The sequence below is a fragment of the Anguilla anguilla genome, chromosome 10, assembly GCF_013347855.1.
Source record: "Anguilla anguilla isolate fAngAng1 chromosome 10, fAngAng1.pri, whole genome shotgun sequence".
In the NCBI taxonomy this organism is placed as follows: Eukaryota; Metazoa; Chordata; class Actinopteri; order Anguilliformes; family Anguillidae; genus Anguilla; species Anguilla anguilla.
In genome coordinates, this window is record NC_049210.1 from 20,138,454 (window position 1) to 20,166,167 (window position 27,714).

Below are 27,714 nucleotides of genomic sequence, written 5' to 3' on the forward strand. Positions count from 1 at the left end.
TAAATGTTTGCATCACCACCAAACAGGTGCCAGGAATGTGGAGGAGGGAGATGCATGTGGAAAGACACACAGGCTACTGTATTTACCCCACACACTATTATTAATGAATACACATAAATGCATTCACCTGATTTACACGAGTAGACCAAATAGTTTCAATCCTGGCTAACAAGTCTAGTGAGTATATACAGAACACCAAAGACAATGCACTAATACAAATGAACTACGCTAAACCAAAGAACCAAAGACACAAACCGTGAATAGATTACATTCACAGCAAGCCTTAAAAAGAATAACCTAAAACAATACAATAAACCTGAACTTGTTCATGTACTATGCATTTTGTCAACTGATTTATTCTTTCAATAAACCATAACTTTTTCAACACATTTATATGATATGTCTGTTTGATATGGGTGTTTTCCAATAAATAAAATAAATAAAATAAAATAAAATAAAATAAAGCATGAGGTTCTTGAAGTAATGTTAGAGATTACCCTGCTTTAATTGGCGAACCAGCCTACTGGATACACAAATTATGTCAGTCAAACCACTGGCATTCAGAAATGATAGCTAGCACATAACTAAACTACAATCTAAGTAAATACAACAATTAATTTAACCATGGTCCATTTCATTGCTCTGTTGGGACCACGCTACCGACCAAATATATGTGCAAATTCACGGCTGTCGAAATATGTTCAGCTCTTCGCCAGTAATACTGGCATTTTCTGAAGTATTTTTCTCGTCATGTTATATTACAACGCCTGCGCAAACTGTCTGAGTCACGCGAAAGCCGACTCACTCTCAGCACATCCCTCCACCTTGGGAAAAACAATAAACATTTTTCAGATGGATTTTGGTAGCGGGCGTTTTGTTATATTTGTACTTTGAAAAGTCTGGACGGCCACTTGCTACTTAAATGAAAAAGCAACACGGTTTAATCAGAATCGCCTTCGTTGATTTCCCTTCTCTGTGGAAGAAGATATTCTGGAGCGCTTTGGGATTATTTTTCTTATTCAGTGGCGGAGGAGTATTGCAGAGGGAGGGGTGGTAAGGTGTTCAACATGGCGGCGCCCTACGGAGTGGGGCAATTCTAATTGGTAAACAGGTCTATTTAATGAATACATTTCAAACGAGACTAACTGTTTTTGTCTTATTTTGCAGCATGCTTTCATATTCCGTTTATAAGTTTTAACGTGTCACGCTTTGTCATTGTTGTAAAAACAGTACTTTGTTTAGTTCAGAACCTTGCTGACTGTTGAACGCTAGCTAGGTAGCTTGCTACACAGCTTGCTAGCAAGCGTAGCCAGATAGCCAACTTAAATTTCCAACCAAGTCTGCCTTTGTTTTACGCTATTAATTTTTTCTGTTGTAGCTAGCAGACTAATTGTACTTAAGTGTAACGTAAGAATCATTTCTACTTATTGAAGCGGGTACAATGAGCCATTCTGATCAGCTGCTTTGATAGCTAGCTATTTTGCTAGCAGTGCATTAAATTGAGGAATACAAAGCTTATCCTATGGGTGTAATAAAGTCTGATCGGATGCGCAAAACTTTCCAACCAGCCAAATGAGTTGGCGTGTTAGCTGTAACATTCTGCAACATCAATATCCAAACGCACAAAAAATACAGTACGACTTGCTATGAGCAGCTGCTTTTCTAGTTTGGCAGCGAGATTGAAATCGTGATCAGAATTATTCGCCTGCATAATGTCCATTGAGATGATAATAATCTAACTAGTTTGCTGTGTGTGGACAGACTAATGTCAGTGAGTTCGCTGCAAGTACGCGCGGTGTATGTACAAAGTGACCTATCGAGAAAAGATAGATAATGCAGAATGACCGACTTTCTTATTAATGTCAAGAGCATGAGCACTGTATCTTGTTAAGTAGAATGATCGGATATATACAACAATAAAACGGGACTGGACAATTATATTTGCACTAAAACAGGAGAACTGGATAGAATGAACATGACCCAGCACACGCTGCTGTTGGCCTTAAGATTTTGAAAGGTAAAGGGTACTAGCTGTCAAGATTGCTGACATGTCCTATCAAGTCATTATCAAATTAATGCCAGCAATTTTAAAGAACGTTAAAAGGCAATTAGACTACTACTACATGTGGTAGGATGCATTTTATTTTCATGAACAATTCTGGTTTATGCGTAAGCGGCGTGCTGGGATGAGGCAGCTAAATTTCTCATGTATGAGCTAAAATTTCTGCTTAACACTGGGTAGCTAGCTAAGTGTTTGGCAGCTTACGTATCACACACACCCTGCGATTGAAACTAGGACGGTTGTTATTAAGTTAAATTATTTTAAGATTGATAGTGGCCTTCTGTTGCAAATGTTGTTTCTACGTCATTACCGTTGTTTGTTATCCAGCTTATGTTAGGCCAATAATTCGTTTGAGTTTGGAAGAATGAATGTTCCATTCACTTCAAATTATAGCATGTCTATTATTTCTGTTCGTATATGAATGATTACAATTATCTTTTAATGAATCTAAAATTAGACATAGTGGACAGTGGCTCCTAGTGTCAAATTAAATGTGCACGTGGGTGGCTAGTTCTTCATATCTGCTGCAGATAAGTTTTTTAGTTCAGGAAACCTTTTTTAATAGAGGCAGTAATTTCAACCGGACATAGACCCAGATTTAGGTATTCTCTGGTTTGCACTTCAATTCAGTAGTCTGTCTGCTACTGTGGAACCTAATCCATAGTGAAATTTCACATGACAGTGAAATATTTATGGAGGACAAAGTACACTTATGTATGGTGCATGCATTCTTTGTTTGGCTTTTTTCGTGTGAGTAAGCTTAGTTATAACAAATTCATGTGTCTCATAAAGTATTACGAATTTAACATTGCTCCAATTAAATATTTACTGACACTATAAAGGATTGTTGGAAAGCACTGGACCCTTTGTAGCCCTCGGGCTGACAGGCATAGATGCTAACAGTGTTATCTGTTGCTGAGCAGAGGTGTGTGGGCAAACATGTGACCTCCACATTATTTTCTATCCTTGAAACAGTATTACATGATATTAGCATTCCTTGTGTTCATTTAAATGCACTGTCTGCCCTTCTCATAGAGGGTTATGCACAGCATCAGAGGATCAGTTTGGTTTTGGGAGTATTGTGCCTTGTAGGGATAAGAATTGCTGGAGAGGCCAGCAGGAGTTGCGGTATTACATCTCAAAGGCGTTTGTACAGTTAGCTAGCAGGACTCCCAAAGTCCAAGCATTGAAATGTAAAACTGTCACACACACATACACGCGCACGCACGTACACACACACACACACACACACTCACACTGCAGTAGCATGAAGGGGGGGGGGGGGGGGGGTTTCATCTGCCAGATTGAAGGACAGTTGCGATTGGCTCAGAGGGGATTTCTTGGAAATTGTGCTGTTAGTGTGTGTAATTCCCCAGCTGAGACTGTCCGTCAATCCCTCCCCCTGCCGGACCCCGGCTGCATGCCCGGGTCCTTCTCTGAAAAGGAAAATGTTCTGAGATCGTTATTTCGGGTCGTTCGATGGGGGAGAATGACTTTGTTCCTGTTTTCACATGCTTTGGATATTGCAACACTGCAATGTCCTGCCCCGAGGACAAACGTCCCACAGGCTACGGTTTGTCCTGCAGGCTGAGGAAGGCGGTCCTAACTGGCACGAACGCTGGGTCACTGTGCGGTTTTCCCCCGCCCGGCGACGGCAACCGGTAAACGCAGTGCCGGCCGAGCGGCGGTCGTGTGTCACCCTCATCTGACCGTTTGCTGTTCATCGGGTGACTGATCCCTGGTCAGGAAGTGAGCTCACTGGCCCTCAGGATAACGTGACATCATTGTTTCAGCGTTGCACAATGGCGAAATTGACTTTGGGTGACGGCGCAGATCAGATGCTACTTTGTCATCAAAATAAAGACCAAAGCTCTGAATGCTAACAATAACTTGTGACTGGATAGCGCACCGCTTGAGTAAAGTTAATTAAAATTCATAAATGGGTCAGACTCAAAGCAAACAGTGAGCAAAGTAAATGCCGTGCAAATGGCTGTGGGAAAAGGGCTTGTGCGAATTAAATAAATCATGTTTGTTTGCTTTGCTCACGCCCTGTATTATAAATACATTTAATGATTTTGACAGTTGACGCGGCTCGATCTGTGCACCTTTCGATAGCTGTGATGAAAGTTCCGCTCCCGGTGGAGATCAGTTTGAACCGTGCCGGGTCGTCCCACGTGCAGAACCTGACCCCTCCTGGTTTATTTCACTCGGTTTGCTAATTTACCTCAGGTAAAGCCTGCAAAGGCTTGAACGGCTTTGTTTTTCTATCCACAGCATCACAGGGAATCTTACCTAGACTGCAGCAGTTAAAGAGTAGTAAGTGTTGTGTTTCCCCTGGAAACTGCCCACCTATATGCAGTGGTAATGGTGGCGCTAACTCGTAGCCCTGTGGGGAGTTCTTGTTAGTTAGCGTAGCTTTTCTGGTGCAAAGGGACTCTGAAAATACAAAGCTTACTTCGGCATCTGTAAATGAGACCTGACACAACAGACTGAGGAAGTAGAGCTGTGTGAGCGCTGCATATTCAGGAAACTGCCGGCCAGCCACCTGACACCCGCCGCTCTAGCCACAAGGCGCGTGCGGATGACATCACCCTTCACACCTGCCCCTTGTCCGGGGCCAGTTGGGGTAACCCAGGTCTCCCCGTTTTTTTTTTTTTACCCCTGTCCCAGCAGTGGAGCCCGGGCCCGGGACCCCCGCCCTGGACAGGACCCCTTCAGAGCGATAGGCGCGAGCCCCGCCCTGGATTCGGTCTCCTGGATTCGGTCTCCGTCCCCTCCGCACCATGGCCAAGGAGCAGCCCAACGTGGGCGACCTGCTCCCCCTCCTGGAGTCCTCCGACCTGCAGCAACTGGAAGAGATCAAGGGCCTCATCAACGAGCACCTCAACACAGGTGAGGGCCTTATACAGGTTCCTGGGCTGGTGCAGCTGTCTTCAGAGCCTCGTCTTGGGGCGCTCGGACTGATTCCAGTTCAGGCAGATTACTTTACTTACACCGAGCCCATTGTTGGTGGAACTGTGCAAATAGCCTTGATTTAGTAACTTAGACTGACCCCCAATACAGATGAGTCTTTTTAAAGCCTTACTTGAGCACATTTACACAGTACAGGCAGAGCTATCTGCACAGCCAGAGCAGTCTGCACAGCCCTGTCTATGGGACAGTAACAGAAGTCTCTTGAAGTTAGAGTCATGGTTGGAGAGGTTGTCATCTCTCTCCTATAATGTGTGAACAGGAAGTGGTGTGTGATGCTGGCTGATTGGTTTTTGCCCTGTTTGTGACCAGCAGCTTGTGCTTTTGATGAACAAAATTTTTTGTGTCCCCTCTTCTGCTGTGTGTGTGTGCGCGTGTGTGTGTGTGTGTGCGCATACGTGTATGTGTGCGTACGTGTGTGTGTGTGTGTGTGTGCGCGTGCATGCATTCAGAGCGAGGGTCAGTGCTGCTGAACAGCTTGGTGGACTATTACCTGGAGACCAGCTCCTCCCAGGCTGTGCAGATCCTGGTCTCTGTGAGGGAGCCTCATGACAAGGTGAGCCTCAAACAGTGCTGTGCTGCTCAGAGGCATCTGTCTACACTCATTACTGCACTCACATGACAATAAAATCAGCTAAGCTGCTGGAGCCCTCTTGTGTTTGCTTTCATTTGTATTTTACTTAAGCGTATTTTTTCTTCCGACACCTTGGAAGAAAAATTGCATTGTAAACGTGAGGACCCACGCAAAATGTTAATGGGGTGCAAATAATAGGAGAGCAGGGATTCAGAGCGATGGAGATCGCATTTGCTTTTCCTCCATTAATTGATTCTGAAAAGCCTGACCAAGGCAGACGGTGCCAAACTCTGATTGTGTTCCGCCATGTAAATTAATGAGCATTCTGAAAAACGCTGATAAAATGATCTCAGGGGCCGTAGGTCCACTTGAGATGTTGTTCGGTCGTGCATCGTAAACTTCAGTCCAGTCCCTTACGAAGTGGTTAGCTAGAAGTCGATGCGTTCCAGAACGATAAGCCAATCAAAATGGTTCGTGCGTTGTTATATATTAGGTGGTTAGTTCGTTTAATCGGGCTCGTAAAATGAAGTTTTAACGATGTAAAACAGCAAGGTCATGGAATTTGCTATTCCAGACCAACACACCCATAGCAAAACAAAACACGACAACAAACAGCAGTAAAATGATCTATTCGGGTATTACAAGTTTTATGCTATCCTATTGTTTGTTGCCAGTGCTAAATAAAATGTGTTTCGGTACTTAATGGCAATGAGAGGGGAGGGCAGTCCTTAATTCCGTTAGGTGATTCGTCAGCTCGTCAGCTGGTCCAAGGTCCGTGGCATGTGCACAGGGACCCTTCAGGAACTTATTCTTTACAGTCGGGGTCGCGACGGGTTCCAGTCAGGACGACTTTGGACGTGCGCTGGTCTTCCATTTGGGTCCGGCCACAAGGGAGATATTGGAGATATCCAAGTCTGGAGATACTTGTTCCTCAAAACAGCTGTTGATGGGAAATGAACCAGCTCGGTTTATTTTGCGGACAGTAGCAGCCAAACTCTTGTCTCGGTGACCAGAGGAGATGCTTGTTGGGGCGCGCAGCAAATTCCATAAATTTCCTTAGTGTGACTGGTCGGGTAGACTAGTGTCTTTACCCTCAGAGAAACGTTGTTAAGTTTTTGGTGAGTTTTTATGCTCACGAAGTCACTGATTCAACAGAACCCCATGTTTTCTTTCCTGGAACCTGGTTGGTGGATTATTTTTGGCACACAAATATTTGATTGGCTCATGGTATTGGAGCTGTCAATCAAACACTGACAGATAAACCGTTGATTACTGCTTTAATGTCTAAGCATGTTAAATCAGGCTCCCCATTTCCTCCTAAAAGGGGTGTTCCTGCCCCAAGCTGGTGGTTGATTGGTCAAGCAGTTTATTGCAGGGTCACAAGAGGAAGGGGGGCAGGCATTTAATTATGCCTCGGTTGACCAGAAAAAGTTAATGGTGAACATGAATTCAGTGCAGGGTCAGTCCTGTGGGCAGGAAGCCAGAGGCAGCAAATGTTCCGGTGTATGGTTACATCGTTACATAATATTTTCAAGGTAAAAATTCTGCATAGTATACCCTTAAGGAAAAGCTGCTTCTAAAAATGGCTGCTTGGACCCTCATTGAATGTTATTTTTCTTCTTCCTCCGCTTTCAGCACGGTAACTGTTGTGGCCAAAGTAATTTATTTTTATTTTGTACTTCCTAACTGTACAGCTGTATGAGCATTCCAGTCCAGAGCATTTTGCTGCCCAGTTCAGTAACACACAAATATTTCAAGCAACACCATGCAGAATGAGTCATGGTCAGCCCACGTGTTTGTGTGGGATAGGGAAGTAGTATTTCAGTCCCAGTAACAGCTCTGTGTGTTTGTGTGTGTGTGTGTGTGTGTACACGTGTCTGTGTGTGTGTGTGTGTGTGTACACGTGTCTGTGTGTTTGTGTGTGTGTGTGTGCGTGGGCACGTGTCTGTGTGTGTGTGTGTGCTTGTCTGTGTGTATGTGTGTGTGTGTATGTGTATGTGTGTGTGTGCATGTGCGTGCTCGTGCGTGTGTGTTCCAGCACCTCCTGGATAAGATGAACGAGGCCCTGAGCAAGCAGCCCTGTCGGCTGCCCACCCTCACCCTGCTGGGCCACGTCGTTCGCAAGCAGCCGTCCTGGATCCACAAGATCGCCCGCCTTCCTCTGCTCAACACCCTTCTCAAATGCCTGAAGGTATGCTGGGTATTGGGCTGGGGTCAAACGTCACTGGCAGGCATAGTTTGTCACAGTGGCAGTTCCTCTATGCAGGCCGTTCTTTTTCCTCCGTGGAGCAGAGCGGGCTTCCTCTTCTCCACCCAATCACCAGGGAGGATTTATCTGCTCATTTTCACGTTTAAAAAAATCTTTTATTTTATTGAAAATGAGCTGTATTTGTATCTCTAACCAGTATCTCTTGAGAAATTAAACTCACACAGGAAAGAAATTCAGTTGTCAGAATGGTATGGTACCAGAGCCGTTGGTAAAAATACAGAATTCATCCTGTACATGTGATTTCCTAACTAAATGTAATCGTTCTTGTCTGTACTGTACTGTGCACCTCTCATATAATATATTGTACTGATGTAATGTGTTTATTTCATCTTCTTTAAATGTTTCTGTGTTTGCATGGACCCCAGGAAGAGTAGCTGTTGCTCATGGTACAGCTAATGGGGATGTAAATTGACTAAGTGAACTAAAGCAGCTTTTTGGGGCGGGTGTGGCAGGCGGACACTGACGTGGTGGTGCTGATAACTGGAGTCCTGGTGCTCATCACCCTGCTGCCCATGATCCCTCAGCCCGGCAAGCAGCACCTGTACGAGTTCTTCGACGTCTTCGGCCGCCTGGCGGGCTGGAACGTCAAACATCCAGGTGCGTGGGCCGCGCCCGGGGGCCAGCGTAGGGCTGGGCGATGTTCGGCGACAATAGTTATCAAATGCAATAATGCTCACTGCCACCAGGCGGTGTATTGCCATTCTTTTCAGTCTTCTTCTCTTTAATTTTACCTGATGTGGTGTTATTAATTACGGTGTAAACGTCAAAAAATGATGAAATGCTTACAGGAAAAAAAAATAGACCACTGTTATTCGTTGTGTGTCGATAAGACAGCCAATCAGCGGCACGGTTGCACAGCTTTGTGAGCAGGTGATGTGTTTTTGTCGATCATAGTAGCTGCAAGGCCTTGCTGCTGATGAGCACGTGATGACGAAGACCGTTTTTGCATTTGATAATTATTGCTGCAGAATATCGAGTAGTCCTAGTGAGTGAGAGCGACAGAGAGAGGGAGATACAGAGAGAGAGACAGAGACAGGGAGAGAGAGAGTGAGAGAGACAGAGAAAGAGACAGGGAGAGAGAGAGAGCGACAGAGACAGAGGGAGAGACAGAGAGAGGGAGATACAGAGAGAGAGACAGAGACAGAGAGAAGGAGAGAGACAGAGAAAGGGACAGGGGGAGAGAGTGACAGAGACAGAGGGAGAGAGACAGAGAGAGACAGAGAGAGAGCAACAGAGACAGAGGGAGAGAGACAGAGAGAGAGCGAGAGAGGCGGTTTGATCTTCCTTGTCCGTCTCTGCGGCTCAGGTCATGTGACAGATGTGTACCTGATCCACCTGCACGCCACCGTGTACTCGCTCTTCCACCGGCTCTACGGAATGTACCCCTGCAACTTCGTCTCCTACCTGCGCTCCCACTACAGCATGAAGGAGAACTGCGACACCTTCGAGGAGGTGGTGAAGGTGAGCCGCGGGCAGTCCGCGCGCGTCCCCCCCCCCCCCCCCGCGGGCGCCGTGCTAACCGTGCTAACGTGCTAACGTTCTCTGCGTCATTTCGCAGCCGATGCTGGAACACGTCAGGATACATCCCGAATTAGTGACTGGAACCAAGGACCACGAGTTGGACCCCACCAGGTGAGAGCAGTCTGACCCCTACGCGTGGTGATGAGCTCGAGGGGGTCCGGAGTTAGATATAGGGCTGGGCCTCATACTGCAACCGTTATTATCAAATGGAATAAAGATCATCTGTATTGCCTTTCTTTTCATTTTTTTTCTCTTTAATTATAGCTGATGCAGTTGGAATCGTTCACTCTTCAGATGCCGCGTGAAATGTTTTTGGGGTAGAAATATCACCAGTGTTATCTGTTGGCTGTTGATGAGTTAGCCAATCAGCGACGAGGTCATAGAGCTTCCATGTGATCATGTGATGTGTTTTTGTCAATCACATGGAAGCTACAAGGCCTGCTGCCCTAGTTAGATACTTTTATTTAGTCACCTCTGAATCCCCCCCCAGGTGGAAGAGGTTTGAGGTCCACGACATCGTCATCGAATGTGCCAAAGTGTCTCTGGACCCCAAGGAGGCGTCGTATGAGGAGGGATACTCCACCATGCCAGAACACTTCTCCGCCCACCTGCAGCTCCGCCCGCTCGACTGCACCACCAGCCCCTACACCGACCTGCACAGCAGCTACGGTCCGCACCTGCGCGGGCGCGCACACACACACACACACACACACACGCACACGTGCGCGCACACACTCATACTTACACATGCACGCACACAGGCGCATTCTCGTGCACACATGCGCACACACACGCACACACAAACATGTACTCATGCGCATGCGTGCACACACACATACAGACACACGCACATACACACTCATATACATACACATGCACTCACACACTCACACACACACGCACACACATACGCACAGCTTGCGACGCGTTTATGACGTGTTAGTAATGTCTGATTTTTTTCCCTCCAATCCAGGAAGCTCCTCCTCTACCCAGTATTCCACCCCCCGCCAGCCCCTGTCCCTGCCCATGCCCCCGCTATCAGGGACACAGCCCCCCCAGCGTAGCCCCCAGACCTCCCGACAGCAGGTGAGCCCCCAGTCCCCACGCCACCCCACCCCCGCAGGCAGCTACAAGCACAGTGCCACCCTGTTCCAACTGGACATTTGTGGGATACATTAATAATGTTGAATGTGTCATGCATTAAATATGGTTCAACATTTTAAAAAACGTGTTGAGCTTTCAGATAAAAACTTTCAGGAAGTCATTTAAAAAAAATGGAGAATGGAGTTCAAGCGAACTAAGAGAATGGACTGAAAATGAGCTGCTCTTTTCCTTCTCTGTCTGTCTGTCTGTCTGTCTGTTTGCCTGTGCGTCTGTCCATCCATCCGTCCTCATGTTGCTTATTTCTCGCCTGGCTCTGAATCGTGCCTCCAGAGCCTGAACTGTGAGTCCAGCTGTGAGGTGAAGGACCCCATCTGGAGCCCCTCCTCCCACTGTGGCATGACCACGCCCCCGACTCGCCTCTCGCCAACCGCCGACCAGTCCCAGAACGCCCCTCACCCGCTGGGCCGAGCCCACAGCATATCGGGTAAGCCGGTCACGGAGCCTGGCCACGCCCACCTGCTCATCCGGGCTGTGTTTACGTGTGTTCATGCTGCGCAGTCTGTTAGCAGCCCAGAGCCACAGCCCACGCACAGTAACATGTCCAGTGTTGATTAATCTCTTAACAGTGTTGATTCAACTCTTAGCAGATGACATTTGGTCCCATTCTGGAACGTTAACACTGTTAAGAGTTGAATTAACACTGGACATTTTACTATGCAGTGCTTGTGTTTAGGGGCGGGGCACGTGCTGACGTGCTCCTCCTGGATTGCGCTTACGGCAGGGCTGTCACTGGAGAACAACCGTCCCGTAGGTTTTCACTCCGGCCCTAACAAAGCGCACCTTGTTCAACCGCTGGAGATCTTGTTTGGCTGCTGATTAGTGGAATCAGGTGTGCCAAATTAGGGTTGGGAGTGAAAGCTTACAGGACGGTAGAGTTGGGTATCCCTGACTCAGGGTCTCTGTACGGTTTCTCAGTCGCGGCTGAGTTTGGGTTGTCTTCTGCTCTCCTTTTCGCCTCAGGTGGGAAACGGACCCCCTCCTCCGCCATCCCCGCCGCCTCCTCTCCTCCCCCGTCCCTCCCCGATTACGCTTCCCTCCCCGCCAGCGTTGGCGTTGGCCCCCCGCGCAAGGTAAGCCGCCGGGGCTCCCGTTCGCAGGCGCGACCCCGCCCCGTGCTCGTCTCCGCGGGTGCAGGCGCGTGTCCGTGTTGAGCGAAGCACAGTTTAATGGGCTCTGCTTTAGGAGGTTTCTCAGATGTTTAACCTTCTTCAGGCATAAGGTGATAAATACACGATTAGAATGTTCTGTGCTGAACATTCCAATGCTGATGTCACAATCGCTACTGGTAATTGAAAGCAGCGTTCTAGAACGCTGACTTTTGAAGAAACATTCCATAAAAACCTGCTCTGTGAAGCTAAACATGGTGTTGTTTGGCTCGTCTTGTTAATGTGCTGTGTAGTGCGTGGATATGGCCCCGCGGTTCAGTGTCGAATCAAATGTTACATTGCCTGGGTTCACCTGCAGGAGGATCGACCCACGGAATCATCAAAGCCCCTTCTCCTGAGGCAGGAGCCAATCAGTGAGCAGGAGAAGGACAGTAGTGAGATGACCAATGGCAGAGGTCAGGAGTTTTCAGGGCATTGGGTAGTGGGGGGATGTTTATGTTCCCTTTAATTCTGTCCTATCAGGCTTTCCCAAAGCTTGGCTGAACCCTGTGTTCTGTTGCTGTCATTAGATGGCGCTGTTGAAAATGTGAAGAACATGACGCTCACAGAGCTGTCCGCCTTCATGAAGGAGCAGGAGCTGGACCTGCAGCAGCGTCCAGAGAAGGAGGGAGAGGAGGGTGAGGAAGAGGGGGTGTCAGGAGCCGTGGAAGAGTGACAGCGACAGCGACAGCGTCATTGGCTTGGGGATAGTGCTGGGTAGTTAGAGGAGAATGAGGTTTCATGAACCTGCATGATGGGTGGAGCTACAAGCTGTCTATCATTTACTTGTTAAAACCAAACAAAAGGTTTTGATCTCAATAGTTATTGGTTCAATATTCAATTACTGATTGAGTATTACTGCTACACCCATTTTGGTGTCGGTGCCTAATTCTCCAATCACTAGTGGAGGGCTTTAGTTCCTCATTGTTCCTAATTCCTTTCGTCACTCCCTCTCTGTCTCCCTTCCATGCTTTCCGGCTTTCTCTCTCCCTCTGTTTCCCTCGCTCCTCGTGTGGCTCTCCAGACGCCATCACGGAGGAGCTCCTGCAGATAACGGAGGAGAAGCGCGAGGCGTCGGGCCTGCGGGGGTTCGACTCGCCCTTCTACCGCACCACCGAGACGCTGACGGGGGCGCAGGAGAAGCTGCTGGCCACGTCCACGCCCGGCCTGACCGGCGAGCCGCAGAACGCCACCTCCACGCCGGACAAGGCCGAGGCCCCGCCCTGGGCCGGCGGCGGGGGCGTGGCCGGGGGCGGGGCCAGCCTGGACCTCTCCTTCCAGCCCGTCTTCACGCCCATCGACCACCCCCTGAGGTGCCGCTTCCCCCGCTGCCCCTCGGCGCCCGAGGAGGAGGCGGCCGGCCTGTTCACGCCCAGCCCCTGCGGAGGCCCCGCCCCTGGCCCCGCCTACGAGCCCCTGTTCGACCTGGCGCTGCCCAAGGTCGCGCCCCTGTTCGTGGGGAGGAGGACCACGGAGGCGGCGCGGAGGGCCCGCGGGAGGAAGGGTGGGGAGGAGGAGGAGGCCGGGGACGGGATGGCCGCCTCCTCCCCGCTGGAGGTGCTCGACCGGCTTATTCAGCAGGGAAACGACGTCCACGACAAGGTGCTGAAGAGGTGAGTGCCCCACAGCCGTCCACAGGGGGGCGCTCTGGCACGCGCTTCCAGGGGTCTCGCTGGACGCAGTATACGAGCGCTGTGTTTGTGCTCGTGTGCACGCGTACGTTCGTCCATGCGTGTTTGTGTGTGTGTGTGTGTCTTTTCAGGCACGTGTCCCTGCTTTTGTGGCTGTGTTCGTACATTTGTGTGTAGATACTCTTGTTCTTGCGTGTTCGTGCCTGTGTCGGTGTATTGGAGGATTGCTATTATTTATGTGTGTGCGTGTGTGTGTGTGTGCACTTTAATTCTGAAGTACCACAGGGCTTTGACTGTTAATTCACTGGAGCAGTTGTAATTGCCTCATTAAAGTGTCATTTTTGTGTTTTTAGTCGTTAATCCCAGAAGAACGCCCCCGCTTCATTGTGACTGTGTCGGACGTTTCGACTTGCTTGCACGCCAGGCGCTAAAACCACCCTGTGGCGCATGACCTTTAGAGATATAACTGAATAAGATGTGGCCTGCACGCATGTAGGTGTGCGCCTGATCTGTTTGGAGCGGTCCATCTGCTTCCTGGCACGGGGGGAGTTCTGTGTTGGCTCGGTGTCTCAGTGTTTACCAGTGTGCTTACCAGACTCCCTGCTAAACCCCCCCCCTCCCCCATCTCTTTGTTTGCTCTGTTTCAGACTGCCTTTGCCAAGCAAATCAGCTGACTGGACGCACTTTGGAGGTAAACAACAGAGTATTAAAGCAAAAGGTATTGCAAAACCGGGGAAAGAGAAGATGAAAAAACTGTTTATAATTTCACACACATTTATATACACATATACACATACACACATACATTTATTCACATATATACACATACACATTTGTCATTTATTGGGTAAACAGAATATGTGGTTGACAGGTTGTTTAATTCATAGATGTTAAGATGTGGGCATATACAGTAGATGTAAGTATTGAGCAGCGCAAATCATTGAATAACTGTCATACTGTATAGCTTCTTTTCGATGTTTGTCTAACCATATGTAGATATGTAATGAGAATCTCTCTTCCTCTGACTATACTGTTTTTTTTTTTTGGTTTAATTTTGTGAAAGAATAGAAAATGAAGTCTGGTGGAGTGATCAGTTTAACGGTGTTCATGAGGGGTTTTCCTGTTTTAGTAACTGCGGACCGTCCGTTGTCTGTTCGCCGAGTAGCCGCTGTTCCCCCGCCTCTTCCCCCCCCCCCCCCCCCCCCCCCCCACCATGCGTTTGCTTACCCGTCTGCCCTCTTCCTGTGCTGCTTGGTCAGGCTCCGCCCCCCTGGACGAGCTGCACACGCTGCGCAGTCAGCTGCTCCTGCTGCACAACCAGCTGCTGTACGAGCGCTACAAGAGGGAGCAGCACGCCGTCCGCAACCGCCGCCTGCTGAGGCGCATCATCAACGCCACGGCGCTGGAGGAGCAGAACCACGCCATGGTAACCCCCGCTCTGCACTTTGCTGGGGGGGGGGGGGATTTATAATGCAAATCCCGTCGGTTTCTTGCACCCGTGAGTTGCGTGGGGGCTTTGAAGTTTAACTTGAACTTTGAACTCCCTTTTTCGTTTCGCTTGCATTCTGTCCATATCTTATTTTTCTTCTTTCCCCTGCTTTTCTCTTTTGTCTTTCTCCCTCTCTCTCCACCTCCTCTTTGTCCGCCCCCACTCTCTCTCTTCTCCACCACCTCTCTCTGCCCTTACCCATCTCTCTCCACCTCCTGTCTGTCCACCCCCACTCCCTCTCTCTTCACCTCTTCTCTCTCTCTACCACCACCCCCCTCTCTCCACCTCCTCTTTGTCCACCCCCACTCTCTCTCTTCTCCACCACCTCTCTCTGCCCTTACCCATCTCTCTCCACCTCCTGTCTGTCCACCCCCACTCCCTCTCTCTCCACCTCTTCTCTCCCTCTGCCTCCTCTCTCCCTACCCTGACCCCTCTCTCTCCACCTCCTCTCTGTCTACCCCCACCCCCACCCCCCTTTCTCCCGCGTGCCTCCCTGCTCCCCCCTGCAGAAGGACCAGCTGAAGCTGCAGGACCTGGAGGCCCAGTGCCTCCAGGCGAGCCTGCAGGCGGAGCAGCGGAGGTACCGGCAGCTGTGGGACGACCGGGAGACGATGGTGACCCGCCTCCACAGCCAGATCCGCCAGCTCCAGCAGGGCCGCGACGAGTACTACACAAAGACCCAGGAGCTGCAGGTAGGCCTGACCGCTCAGACGCACCCCACCCCAGTGCCAGAGAATCCCCCCGAACGCTGGTCATTTTGCCTTGATGACCAGGTTTCCATAGTTTATAGCACAAAGAGGGTAATCCATTCCTAAGTATACATAGAAGGCGTACTATGCAGGATTTCTTTCCTTGCTTCACTTCTGTGTTTACAATCAAAAACGTCTCCTCAATTCTCATCTACACTCCCAGAATGACGAAGCTCACACACCAGCAAAACAACTAGAGCTAGATATTTTTCTGTGGCTAGCTCTGTCCGTAGCTTTATGACATACAACTGTTGGAATCAGGTCTCTTTCAAGAATGTCTCTTTCAAAAATACCGTAATAGCTGCATTCATACCAGTCAAGCAGTGCTAGTATACCGAGATATCCAATGGCAAAAACTCCCACTGCCCTGTCATATGCAGCCCTGTCAAGTTACAGGGTAGCTAGCTTTAGCTTAGTGGTGATGGAACTGACCTACACTACACTAGTTTCAATCTGCTGTAGCCTGCCTGAAAGCACAGCAAAAGTCTGTAATATAAGCACACATAAACACATCAATTCACTGTTCATTTTATTGTTTATTTAGCATTTTTACATAGTCTAGCTTTGTGTATCTATTTCAGGAAAGTCATAGGCTTCTCGCCCTGCTTAGCTCGGTGAGAGGCCGCTTTTCCCCTTTCGCAGATTATGGAAGTAGCCTAGATGACCTCCAGGCTGCAGCTTATCAGCCGACCCCCATGGCAACAAACACACAACTGCACATTCCCCTATGATATGAATTTAGTGAAAAATACAGTGAGTCTCTCCAGTCAGGGGTATTAGGCTGTAGTAGTCGAGCTACAGTCGTATCTGGAAAATAATAACTGACTTATGTGGGATAGTAGGATTTTCTGACTGGTAGACTCACACTGATTGACTAGCTAACGATGCCTAGCTAGTTCATACGACTTGAGAGAAGTGGGTTGGAATCTTACTCTCCCTTTAAGTTGTTACTTTATAAAATATGGGATCCACAGGAAATTCTTGGGCCACCATAGCCAGCCAGCTAAAGTTGCCAGGCATAACTAAATTTAATTAGCTAATAACGGCAGCAGCCTAACATTGCTGAACGCTGACCAGCCACTAGGTTAGCATTAGGTTAGCCACCAAAGCGACCCTGTCTCTCCAGCACTAACCCAGCTGAGAACGCACCACTGTAGCCAATCCATACACGTTTCCTCTTCTTCTTCTCCTTCTTCTATTGGCCACATGCTTTTCAGATACAGCCCACAAAGAAAAGAAGTTGCCCCCAGAAACACCCCAAACACTTTTTAGAATAATAAATACAGGAAGACAAGTAAGGTCTGAGCACAAGTGCACAGAGACACAGCTTGCCAGTGCATCATAGTAAAGACTGACCATGGTTATTTTATTGTAGTTTCAAGGTGAAAATCCTGCATAGCATGCCTTTAAAAAATGTCGAATTAAAAACTGAATGAGCCCTTGGAACTTGGGCTGTGAATTATTGGGGTGCCCCTGGTGTCCCAGCAACATTTTTAGACTTCTTTAAAAAATGTTACAGGACACCAGGGACAATCCAACTCTCGACAGTTCAACTTTTTTGTTAATTTACAGGGCTCACTTAGTTCAGCTATCCTGTTGTCCCCTTGTCTCATTGGCCAGTAAAAGTCCCTCCTTCACCGCCTAATTGGCTAATCCCTGTGCTTTCCCTCTGCTCAGAGCAAGCTTCAGGAATACCAGAAGAGGACAGGTGAGCTGGAGGCAGAGCTACAGAAGGCTAACAACAAGGTGTGCAATACAGGGCACCAACTCAACCAGCTGTCCGTGAAGGTGAGCTTGTCTTACACGTGATTCTGTTCAGCATGTCTTAAACACTTTTGATTCTGTTGAAGCCATGCAATGGCAGCCAGTGGAGATTTGAAGATTACCCACATGTAGATTTGACTCTTGACACATTAGGTTTCTGCCAGTTCAAGTTAACGATTATCTGTCCATCTTTCCCTACCTTTTTTCTTCCTTTTTCGTTCTTTGTCCCCTCATTTTTCTTTCTCCCTCTCACCTTATTTGCACTGTCCATGCCTTCCCCTCTCTCCCTCCTCACTCTCCTTTCCCCTTCTCCCTCTCACCCTCCCTCTCTCCCTCCAGTTGACCAGCAGTGAGACCGTCCAGCAGCAGATGGCTGCCCTGAACAAGCAGCTCCTCCTCCTCGGGGAGGTCAATCGGCTGTGCGTGGAGGAGCTCCAGCACCTGGGCCCCAACAGCAACAAGGTATGTGTGGGAGGGGTCACCGCGGCTACGATGACATTTGGTGCTTTGAGGCTTGTGTCGCACCTAAATATGTCTCTGCCCTTTTCTACCTTGCTCTCCTAATCTCCTTTCAACTCCCTGTTCTCCCTCTTCTGTCCTCCTCCGCTCTGCCTTTCTCTTCTCTCCCTCCCTCCCCTCCTCTCCTCTTTGCCTCCGCCTGCAGGAGGCGCACATGGTGCAGGCATCGTCGGTGAAGGACGTGGAGAAGCTGCACCAGAGCCTGGCGCAGCAGGGCCAGCGACTGGAGGCCGCCCAGCAGCGAATCGGAGACCTCGAGTCCCAGCTCGCCAAGAAGGAGCACCTCATCGTGGAGCAGAAGAAGTTCCTGGAGGACGTGAAGAGCCAGGCCAGGTGCGCTTGCGTCTGTCAGTCACAGCTGCACTCTGTCACAGGTGCCTTCACTGAGGGAAGTGGTCTGCGTGAGGTGTTGTGTGTGGCCTTGGGAGTGTAGCTGGGTGATGGCTTGTTCACTTGAGCATACTGATTCTGAGAACACTTTATAATATATGTGCGTATGTGTGTATGTGTGTGCGCGCGTGCATATGTATGTGTGTGTGATTTCGTGCATGTATGTGTGTGTGTGTGTCTCTGTTTGCATGTGTCTGTGTGCGTGTGTGTGGGTCTGTTTGCATGTGTGTGTCTGTGTGTGTGTGATTGTGTGTATGTGTGCGTTTGTGTGTGTGTGACTGTGTGTATGTGTGCGTGTGCGCGCACATGTGTATCCTCCCATAGGGAGCAGCTGCAGGCCTCTGAGAGCAGGTACCAGGCCCAGAGGAGGGTCACGCAGGTCCTGCAGACCGAGCTGCTCCAGCTCTACAGCCGGCTGGAGATGGAGAGCCCGGCTGCCTGCAACTCACCAGCAGGGGGCGCAGAGTCCTTCAGCTCCACAGACTCCAGGTGAGCTGCCTCACTTCAGTCAGAGTAGGACAAATTCACCATTCACATCCCCCAGGGGTCCTTATCTCACCCAGTTAGTTCAGTATTAACATTCAGGCGGCCTGGGCTATATTTATTTCTGCCTTGTTTACAGTGATACGAAAGGTTCAGTCATTTATATCACTGGAGTAATGATGTAATAATGGAGAGAATGAGGGCTAAAGGGGGTGAAACAAGGAAAGCTTACCCAGGCACTAACGAGTCTGAGGGGCCCCTAGAGGTGCGTGTACATGTGCATGAGTGCACACACATGCACGAGGGGGGTTTCTCATACTCATTTTCCCTGAACAAATGATTTCTAGATCTGTCCCTGGAGAGAATCATTGTTTTTAATCTGTCCTGTGGAGACTGTGCTGTTGCCTTCCCTTTCTGTGTGTGTGTGGCAGTGATGGGTGAGTGGTGCACTGTGTGTGTTCCAGGCTGGAGGAATGCGGCACCCTGGGGCTGGGGGAACAGGTGAAGGGCGACGCCCAGGGCGGGGCCACAACAAACTCCTCTGAGCCCCTGATGGGCAACGGCAGCACTCTGTCGCCAGGGAAGCCCCAGGCCGGGGCGGCGGCTGCGAACGTAAACGGCAGCCAGGAGCCCCTCCCCCTCCTGCTGGACCCGCCCCGCCTCCTCTGCCCACCTGCCAGCACCTCCTTCACTGTGGGCTCCTACCCCAGCGCCAAGAGCTTCCTGGGCATGCGCTCCCGCGAGCTCTTCCGCAACAAGAGCGAGAGCCAGTGCGAGGAAGAGGAGGAGCCGCCCCGCCTGGCCGGCCTCTCCCAGGGCCTGAAGACTGAGCAGTGCGTGGAGACCGCGGAGAGCCCCGCCCCCGGCTCCGCCCCCACCAAGGACGCCCACCCCGATGCCCAGCAGAGGGCCAACAACAGAGGGGGGGGCGGAGCCGGCGACGCCCGTCAGAGGCAGCAGCAGCTGAGAATCATGGACTACAATGAAGCGCATCTCGAGCACAGCTAGACAGGCGGAGGGAGACGAAGGCGGAACAAGGCAAAAGAGGAGGCGACCTGTTGTTATTATTTACAATCCCTGCGTGGACAGCAGGATTTCATCTTCATTTAGTTTACCTTCACTCGATCAAATGGAAGGACTGTACAAAAAAAAATCTGTCATTTTTTAATCAGTTTTAATCTTTGAAGCTGCCCAGTCAGGTCCTGCGTTAGCCTCGCACGTCAATCATATCTGCCTCATCTGCCCAGGGTTCCGTCAGGTGATGACCGTGGGCGTAACTGAGATAAGTATGCACAGACCACCCCTAAACTTGCTCCTTACCAGCTAGTTAAGCAAGAGGCCTGTTGTGTGCTGATTTGGTGGGTAAAATACTCGCCGTTTTTGATCGCATGGCCGTTTTGTACACTTTATCTCAGTTTCTGCGTTGTGAGGCTAGATACTAGATACAGGGCTAAGCAAGGCTCTTCTTGTATTAGTTCAGTGGGTCTGTTTGGTCTGCGGATTGTAGGGACGCTCACAGTCCCGTGAGAGAAGCAGGAAGACCTGTAGTATCGCACAGTACACAAGGCAGAGGCCTGGGTGCTTTTTTTCCTGTATAAACTGAATGAACTACAGATTCGATCCATTCAGAATTCCACAAGAAATCCCTGAAATCTGGCTTACAAGTGAGGGCAAAATTGCTTAAAAGCCGTACAATTACAGACGACGATATGCTTTGGAAAAGTAGAAAAGTGAAGCTCAAATAAAACTGACAGGCTTCCTGGGTAGAGGAGGTCGTTATGTTTTTTTTTTTTTTTTTTTTTGCAGTGCGCCAGTCGTGAGCATCTTCGAGTTCACGTGCTTGTCTATTCGAGTCCGTTTACAGCAAGTTGTCAGCAGTCAGAGGAGCTTGTTCATCATTTTAATTTCTAGAGATGCATTCAATTTTTGTCGTCTGAAAAAGACCGTGGTTTTTCCGGTCTCGGGCACGAGCAGTTCGTGACAGGGATTGGAAATATGTGCACGCGGGTCTCGAGCGCTGGGCTTTCGCGAGCACCAAAGCGAAAAAAAAGCGGCTTTCGGATTCCTGGCCTGTTGCAACTGCGCATTAGAGCGAGTATTTCTGATAAAGCTTTAAAGCGGCAGATTATTAAATTTCATGCTGCCCCGACCTCTGAGCCCTGTCAGCCATTTTCTGAGCCGAAATGTGTCCGCTCGCAAATGCTATTCGAGCCCGACTCTGCACTTTGGAGGCTTAAAGCGAAGCGCTTTTTAAATGAACCCTACAGCATCCGCAGTAACGAACGCGAGTATCTCGCAGGGGAGATGTATGGTGGACGGTAAGACGGCCAGCTGTCGCGTTTTTTTCCCTCCCTCTGGGTTTGCTGAGTTTCGGAGGTTTATTCTAGTAATAATGCATTGAAGACGGCAATAATGCGCCTCTTACGCTCCAACTGTGGTAATAAGATGGAGTTTAGCGACTGAAATTTGAGCCGGGGTACTGTGTTTGGAAACGGCCGCTGCTGCCTGTGCTCACTGGGATTTTCTGTTCCCTCATTCTGAACTCTCCAAGGGTCTGTGAGCTAGTCCGTGACCTGTCCTTACAGTTTGTGAGGTCGTTTCCTTGGTCTCTGCCGGGGAGCTGCTAGGAGTATCAAATTCCGTGAGAGAAAACCGCTCCCTTTTCGCTCAAGACTGCTTTTCGCTTGAGCTGTTCGTCCCTGCCATCCACGCTCAGCTACTGGGACCGTGGGCTTGAAGGTGACCCGTTTCCTAGATTCTCCGTGCATTGTCTGAGAGGTGAACTCTCCTCTATGCGCGTGACGGCACTGCAGAGGAGCAGAATATTAGGGCGCATATATTCATATTTCAGGACATATTCAGTGCTACTTACATTTCTGTGGCTTTTTAAAAACTATGCATAGTGCCATAAATCGAATCTGTCTGGTTGCTGCAATTCGACTGCATTATAAACAGGAGAGAAGCATTCTCTGGTCAGTGTTCTTCTGTCCACAAGGGGTTGTGGTGGCACCAGTCATTTCATGAATGCACTGAAGGTAATGTCAGGGTGGGGAGAGAGCATGTATTCAAAACACATGCACGCACAAACCAATCAACACTGACGCACAACCATCGATGGAAGCGTTTTGTGCGACCTTTTTGTGTTACACAGTCAGGCTCTCTCTCTCACACACACATATCCCCCACCCTAGATCACTTCACAAATGTGAGCAGACTTCTTTTTCACTTTTTTTTTTTCATATTTTGTGTCAAAGACTGAGAACCAGACTGCACACACCTCTTTGGGCAGTTTACCTGTTGCCAAAAAAGAAAAAGGTTCTGAAGAAATCTGCCTCGGTTTTTTTCTTTTTTCTCCCAATGACATGAGGATTTTTTTGCATGTGGCTCAGGAAGGCACTCAAGTTTGATAAGTTTGAAGGAAAAAAAAAACATTTGCTTAATCATTTCATACAAAGATTTATTTTTGTTTTTAATATGAATCCTGTTGTCCACTTAACCTCTCAGCTGTCCTGTCTGGCTTGCTACTGTAAGCATGTACAGCAATCCAATTAAAATGCTTGTGACGAAGCGAGAGATGACAGTATGGTACAATCTGACAGCGAATAGAGTTGGGAGATTGAAGGGGTGGGGAGGGGGAGGGGGTTGGTCTCCATTATCGGGAGTACAAAGTTCTGAAACAGCAGACAAAAAAGTTCTTAAAAGCAGTTGCTTGTATTTAACTGTGAACGATTAAAAAAAAATAAAAATAGTCTTTGATGTTTTGCACTACAGATTTTTTGACATATTCCATTATTTCTCACTGTGTCCCGAGCGTAGTGTCTCAGTGTCATTTGACAGATCGATGGAAGTACCTGTGGGTGAACCCTTGCCAAATGTAATGCCAGCCCAGTGGCTGTAATGGAGTCTGAGCAGCATTTCATTCACTCATGAAAGCCTGGCTTTAAAACCTTTAACCTGTGCTACTGTGTTGGCTTGGTGTGTTCTAACTTGGTAAGTCCTTGGGCCAACTGCAAAGACGTCAGCGAAGGTTGAAGCCTATAATTGTAGACCACTGCAGGACTGGAACTGTATTTTCAATCTTGCGGAATAAAACGCAGTAGCCTTGGTGCTTGACTGGGAAGTTAAGGGGTCCAGCTGCACTGTACTGAACCCCCCAGAGTCTGTCTAGATGTGCTACTCCCCAATAACCTCCACATCACTGTAAAAATAAATCAACCATCAGAGAACAATACTGACAATACTGCCCTCTGCTGGATTTCATTTGAATCACATTTGCCCAAGACAAAAATTTAAATCTTAATCCTGTACGAAATACGTTACAAACCGTGATAACACTTCCTGCAACAAAGATCGTTCTATTTTGTGGGGTCCATCTGCATGTTGTAGGTGCTCTTACAACAAAATACAGAGAATATTGATTAAATACGTGGAGGGCAGGAACTTGTTCATGTTTCTAAAATTCGGAAATTACATATGCTAATACGTGCATCACATGGGTAAGGAATTGGAGCAAGGAAACTATGCTGTTGAGAAATTTTGGCAAACGTGCATCTCTTTAAAAATTTAGCTGGACACCTCAAACCTTGGGGCGGCCAGGAGGCTTCCAGGACGGTTTGCCTGCGTTCCAGCCCCCCGTCTCCTTATACGGCTTCTTCGTCTGACTCTGTCCGTTCTGCGAGGCCGACTGATCCTCCATGTAGCTGTCCATAGCCTGCTGGGGTACGGTCTCCGTGGGCTGGGGCTTCGGGACCTCGGCCTTCTCCGGTTCCTTCTGGGGGCCGGCGCTGGTGCGGGCGGTCTCGCGCAGGAGGTCAACGGCCACCGGGATGAGGCTGACCACGCCCCCGTAGTAATTCCGGGCCTCGACGCAGCTCAGCCTGTTCACCTCGTCGTGCGGGAATCTGCAGAGACGGGAAGGAGCGGTCGGTATGTGACCGGAAAAGCTCTGTTTTTAGAGCAAGGTCCAATAAACTCCAAAGTCAAAGCTGCCACCGTGTGTTAACTGCCACACTCTGATTTGGACCGATCTGTGTTTTTGGTTTGAGTGATTTGCTCCTAACAGACGGTGATCAAGAGCATGTAGTAATTCCTCCCATTCTGGGATTCGTGAATATTCACTCTGATGCTACTATCTATCCCTCATAATAGCGCAAACCAAATTACAATTGCTCTGCAGAAATATAGTGGGCTGATTACAAATTATACTGTATGCTGTCTCTTTCTTGCATAGTTCAGCTGCATTCTGTAGCCTAAAACAAATTATGTGGCCAGCTTAATTCTGTCCCTCCAGTTCCAAACTACAGGAAATTCTACATCTACAATTCTACAAGGCTACATCACAGTTCATGAATAAACATTAAGTTGCCTCTGCATTACGCCTGGGGAAGCCAGTGAAGGACAATAAACCCACCTATATTTCAGGACATAAATATTAACAATTATTTTCTAACCAATAAATTAAACTTGGCGCAGGGGAATCTTAGCAAATCAGAAAGCTATACAGTTAATGCTGTACACCTAATCTGTAAAAAGATTAAAATAAATGTTAAGCTATCTGTATTTCACACTGTACCCAGCAACCACTTTAACACTTTAACTTTGAAACGGTGTTGTGTATTAACGGTGCCACTCACTGTGCCCGCAAGTTACTGATGTCAGTGGTTGGGCAGAGGAGGATCCGGCAGTTCTCCATCAGACTGCCAGTGAAACCCAGGCCCTCCAGGATGTCCAGAACCTCCATCAGGTCCTCCATGATTTCCAGGAAGAGGGATAAAATGCGGCGGTCTGTAGTGTTGCTGCAGTGATCCTCCATGTACCACTGGACCTGTAGGCAAGTGAAAGACTTCAGTAGTTAGCCTATCTGCGCTACTTAGATTTTTCTTTTTAACTAATAAAATACACACGCATTTTAACCTCAGGTCTAAGCCAATGGATTTAAATTTCCACTAGACCAACTGAAAAGCCCTGTTTTTAACAAAAGGTATACAAGTAGGTTCTCTATTAATTTCAAGCCCTGCATATAGCGCATATATGCAGGGCTGGAATATATAGAATAAGAATAAGGTAGATGAGGCTCTACCGCACTCATACTCTATATGTGAATATGCATTTTCGAAGGAAAATCTAATCCCAGTGTAAAAATAATGTTTTTCGTTTGACAAATGACGCCATGCTCTTGAAATTTGGAATTAAGTAAAGTGACTGCTGAACGTGGTTCTGTTTCTGTACGAGTGACGTGAAGGCATCAGGCCTCACCTGTGCTACAGAACAAACTGGCTTGGTCTTATCTTGGGCTTGGTCGCGCGACCGCTCGAGTGCAGTCATGAAGATGCACTGCTGCTGTTTGAAGACCTTGCGCTTCTGTTCGGCAGACTTCAGTTTCTCTTTGACCCTGTTCATGGCGGCCTCATCCACTGCATCGATGCCCCGTTGTCTTGGAATTGAGGACTGGGAAGAATGAAACTTTCAGGTCACTTGATTATATTTTATAAACAGCAAATTGCGATTTACGTTTTATTAATACACATTTTCCTGTGAAATATCATGTAGCGGAATATAAATTATACGGACCAACAGCCACCTCGGGTATTGCTTGTGCCTTTAATATAAATGTACTTATCTCATTGCAAGCTTGCTGCCTACGTTCCTCTGAGTGTAAAAAACTGACTCTAAGAACCATGTTTCTTTACGTTTTATTAAGTTTTAAATATGAATCTTGTAATATTAAGTTAAGGATTATTTTATTGTGTTGCCACTTTAATACATATATTAATATGTAATACTTTAATACTTAATATTGCACAGTATTAAGCATGCTTTTGTTTTCTTGCGTAAAGTCCATTCATGTATAGGCTATATCCAATTATATCTCAATTGACATGCAGGTTAGGGTAACGGGGGGGGACGTTGGTAACAGGGCGTTGCTGTAAGAGCATGCGTGGTCAGTCAACCTACCTTGTTTAAATAAAGGTTACTACTACTACCACTACCACCATTATTATTATTATTATTATTATTATTATTATTATTAATAATAATAATAATAATAATAATAATGGGAGGTTTCCTACCTAAATAATGTGTTAATCCTACTGATTACGTTTACATCGACAAATAAATACTGCTGAATTACCAGGAATGTTACAACAGTTTGTCCCACTCAGAGTTTGATTCTGAACATCCAATTATCTAATTAACGTAACTGCACTCTATTTTGCCTCCAGACGTTGAACATTACTAGTTAGATGTTTGAATATACACTAGGTACAGTTAACGTTTGTTCCTTCTGACCTAATTGCTAAATATATACGACCCAGAGTAAGTAAGGTGAAAAGTTAAAAGCAAAGCAGCTCTACTTGTAATGTAGTTATTTCTGAGTTTTTTGTTGTATATTTTTTTATCAGATGTTAACGTTCATTTGAGTCTAACAAGTTATCTCACCAGACTAATGTTATAGAAGTCACTTACCGATAGCAATCAAGCTCACAATCCAGTTTGCTTGGCAGTATTATAGGTGTAGAATGTTAGTATCCTTCTGACTGTCAAAGATATATATATAACTATGATTTGATTGAGAAAAAAGCTAATACATTGAGGAATCTAGCTAACGACTTGCTATTTTACGAACGTGAGAAAGCCCAAGGGTTTGGACGTTGCTAAGCAACGAGTCAACGTCGCTCCAGACTCGTTGCTTTTCTCTTCGCATATTACGCGCAGTCGTATTTCATTGGCCAAAATATGTACAATCGGATCGATTTACCAATCAGTGGAAATTGCGAATTGTAGTTGTGTGAAGAGGATGGCACGCTCGCTAAAACCTGTTTTGGATTAATGCCACAAACCACAGTTGCTTCCAAATTAGGTTTTTTTTTTTTACAGATGGACACATATAATAAAATACGTGGTCTAACAAACCAGCAAAGTATATTCCTACTGGTTTGCGATGTGACTGGTGCATACCAGTATCGTTTTCACAATGAATGTAGCTAGTCTAGACTAATTAAAAAATATTATTGTCAAGACATTTTGGTCAAGGACCGTTGAGAAATCATCTCCCCAAACTCTCAACTTGGCTTTGGCAACTAAACCATGTGCAGATTATTACAAGGGCGTTCAAGCTATGACGTTTTAAAACCTGGACGTTGTGTGAATTTTATTGATGACACAGACGTTTGCGAAGTGTTCCCTTCTGCCGCAGATAAACTGATGACGGAGACCTTAGCGACCTGTCTTGTGTGTGCTCGTAACTAGGCAGCTGCACAGCACTGGAAATAGGTGACAGCGCCAGCGTGCCCGTCTTCTCCTAAACTTTTCATTGGAATTGGAATCAGTGTAGCGAGGTAATATTGACGTATCCTAAAGAATCTTTCTGTTACTGTGAAATCATGTGAAATTACACTCTTATTGTAACTGATTTGGTAGCTAGAACGGTGATTGGCCAGCTCCAAAATATAGCTAATGTAGCTCTAGGTAGCCACCGCTAACTTTAGCAAGCTATGCTATTACTAGTTGACTGTTGATTTAGGTAGCTCTGCTTTGCGAATTGGCTTGCTGGCGATTATTACAACCAAGTTAGCTATTTTTCTCTCGTTATAGCCACTTGTAATAGTTTTGTGTCATGTTAGTAGCCAGCTTGTCATGTTAAGTTAATTCACTGCATAATTAACATACAAAAATGCAGTATGTTAATATTAAAGCATGGAAGTTATACTGTACGTGTGTTAACCTATGTAAATTAGACTAGCAAGCTACCGAGCTCACGTTATAGCAGGAATGACATTTTCACTTGTTGAAAACAGAAGTTTTGCCTAGCATGCTAAAATCTGCCTTTCTTTGTTTACCAGTCATAAAGTTACACCACCGCAGAAATGGATGCTACAACAAAACCTTTGAGAATTCCTCCGGAAATGTCTATTTATGCTGAGACACACGAGATATTTGATTTGGTGCAGGCAAGTTGTGGGCGGTGTCTTCGTTGTGATTCT

The 27,714-nt window shown here is 47.4% G+C and overlaps 3 protein-coding genes and 1 pseudogene across 6 annotated transcripts in view; 2 read left to right on the forward strand and 2 right to left on the reverse strand.

The window, feature by feature from the left end:
• LOC118206520 overlaps positions 1-4,847 on the reverse strand; it is a 17,141-nt pseudogene extending 12,294 nt beyond the window's left edge.
• tsc1a (TSC complex subunit 1a) lies at positions 805-22,500 on the forward strand. Of its 3 annotated transcripts, none has more exons than XM_035435484.1 (22): positions 805-1,103; positions 4,733-4,954; positions 5,485-5,588; positions 7,645-7,797; positions 8,328-8,472; positions 9,182-9,336; positions 9,434-9,507; positions 9,887-10,065; positions 10,370-10,482; positions 10,831-10,984; positions 11,521-11,630; positions 12,025-12,121; positions 12,236-12,343; positions 12,730-13,318; positions 13,984-14,054; positions 14,596-14,762; positions 15,335-15,517; positions 17,252-17,362; positions 17,678-17,800; positions 18,003-18,190; positions 18,572-18,736; positions 19,195-22,500. In XM_035435484.1, exons 2-22 carry the CDS (start codon positions 4,846-4,848, stop codon positions 19,736-19,738), a joined length of 3,642 nt encoding a protein of 1,213 aa, XP_035291375.1. In that variant the 5' UTR covers positions 805-1,103; positions 4,733-4,845; the 3' UTR covers positions 19,739-22,500. The 3 variants fall into 3 exon arrangements, with proteins under 3 accessions (XP_035291375.1, XP_035291376.1, XP_035291377.1); XM_035435485.1 differs by having other exon boundaries at positions 4,736-4,954; XM_035435486.1 differs by having other exon boundaries at positions 806-1,103; positions 13,984-14,027.
• Positions 22,501-23,271: 771 nt separating this feature from the next.
• spaca9 (sperm acrosome associated 9) lies at positions 23,272-25,165 on the reverse strand. Its single transcript, XM_035435489.1, has 3 exons — positions 24,986-25,165; positions 24,364-24,554; positions 23,272-23,631 (listed from the first exon to the last, which is right to left on the reverse strand). Exons 1-3 carry the CDS (start codon positions 25,127-25,129, stop codon positions 23,307-23,309), a joined length of 660 nt encoding a protein of 219 aa, XP_035291380.1. The 5' UTR covers positions 25,130-25,165; the 3' UTR covers positions 23,272-23,306.
• The window catches only part of ak8 (adenylate kinase 8), a 48,568-nt gene continuing 45,966 nt past the window's right edge, over positions 25,113-27,714 (forward strand). Inside the window, exons 1-3 of one of the 2 annotated variants that reach the window (XM_035435487.1) lie at positions 25,113-25,199; positions 26,981-27,069; positions 27,574-27,681. In XM_035435487.1, the coding sequence (XP_035291378.1) occupies positions 27,598-27,681 (84 nt within the window). In that variant the 5' untranslated portion in view covers positions 25,113-25,199; positions 26,981-27,069; positions 27,574-27,597. Of the gene's footprint in view, positions 25,200-26,626; positions 27,070-27,573; positions 27,682-27,714 lie in introns of those variants that run through there. The other variant, XM_035435488.1, reaches the window with a different exon arrangement.

Excerpts from the sequence above, each read along its gene's own strand:
- tsc1a (XM_035435484.1), top strand. The coding sequence starts at position 4,846 with ATGGCCAAGGAGCAGCCCAACGTGGGCGACCTGCTCCCCCTCCTGGAG. Across the intron at positions 7,798-8,327 it reads CCCTTCTCAAATGCCTGAAG|GCGGACACTGACGTGGTGGT; the intron begins GTATGCTGGGTA and ends CGGGTGTGGCAG. Across the intron at positions 10,066-10,369 it reads CGACCTGCACAGCAGCTACG|GAAGCTCCTCCTCTACCCAG; the intron begins GTCCGCACCTGC and ends CCTCCAATCCAG.
- spaca9 (XM_035435489.1), bottom strand. The coding sequence starts at position 25,129 with ATGAACAGGGTCAAAGAGAAACTGAAGTCTGCCGAACAGAAGCGCAAG. Across the intron at positions 24,555-24,985 it reads CAGTTTGTTCTGTAGCACAG|GTCCAGTGGTACATGGAGGA; the intron begins GTGAGGCCTGAT and ends ACTTGCCTACAG. Across the intron at positions 23,632-24,363 it reads ATCAGTAACTTGCGGGCACA|ATTCCCGCACGACGAGGTGA; the intron begins GTGAGTGGCACC and ends CCGTCTCTGCAG.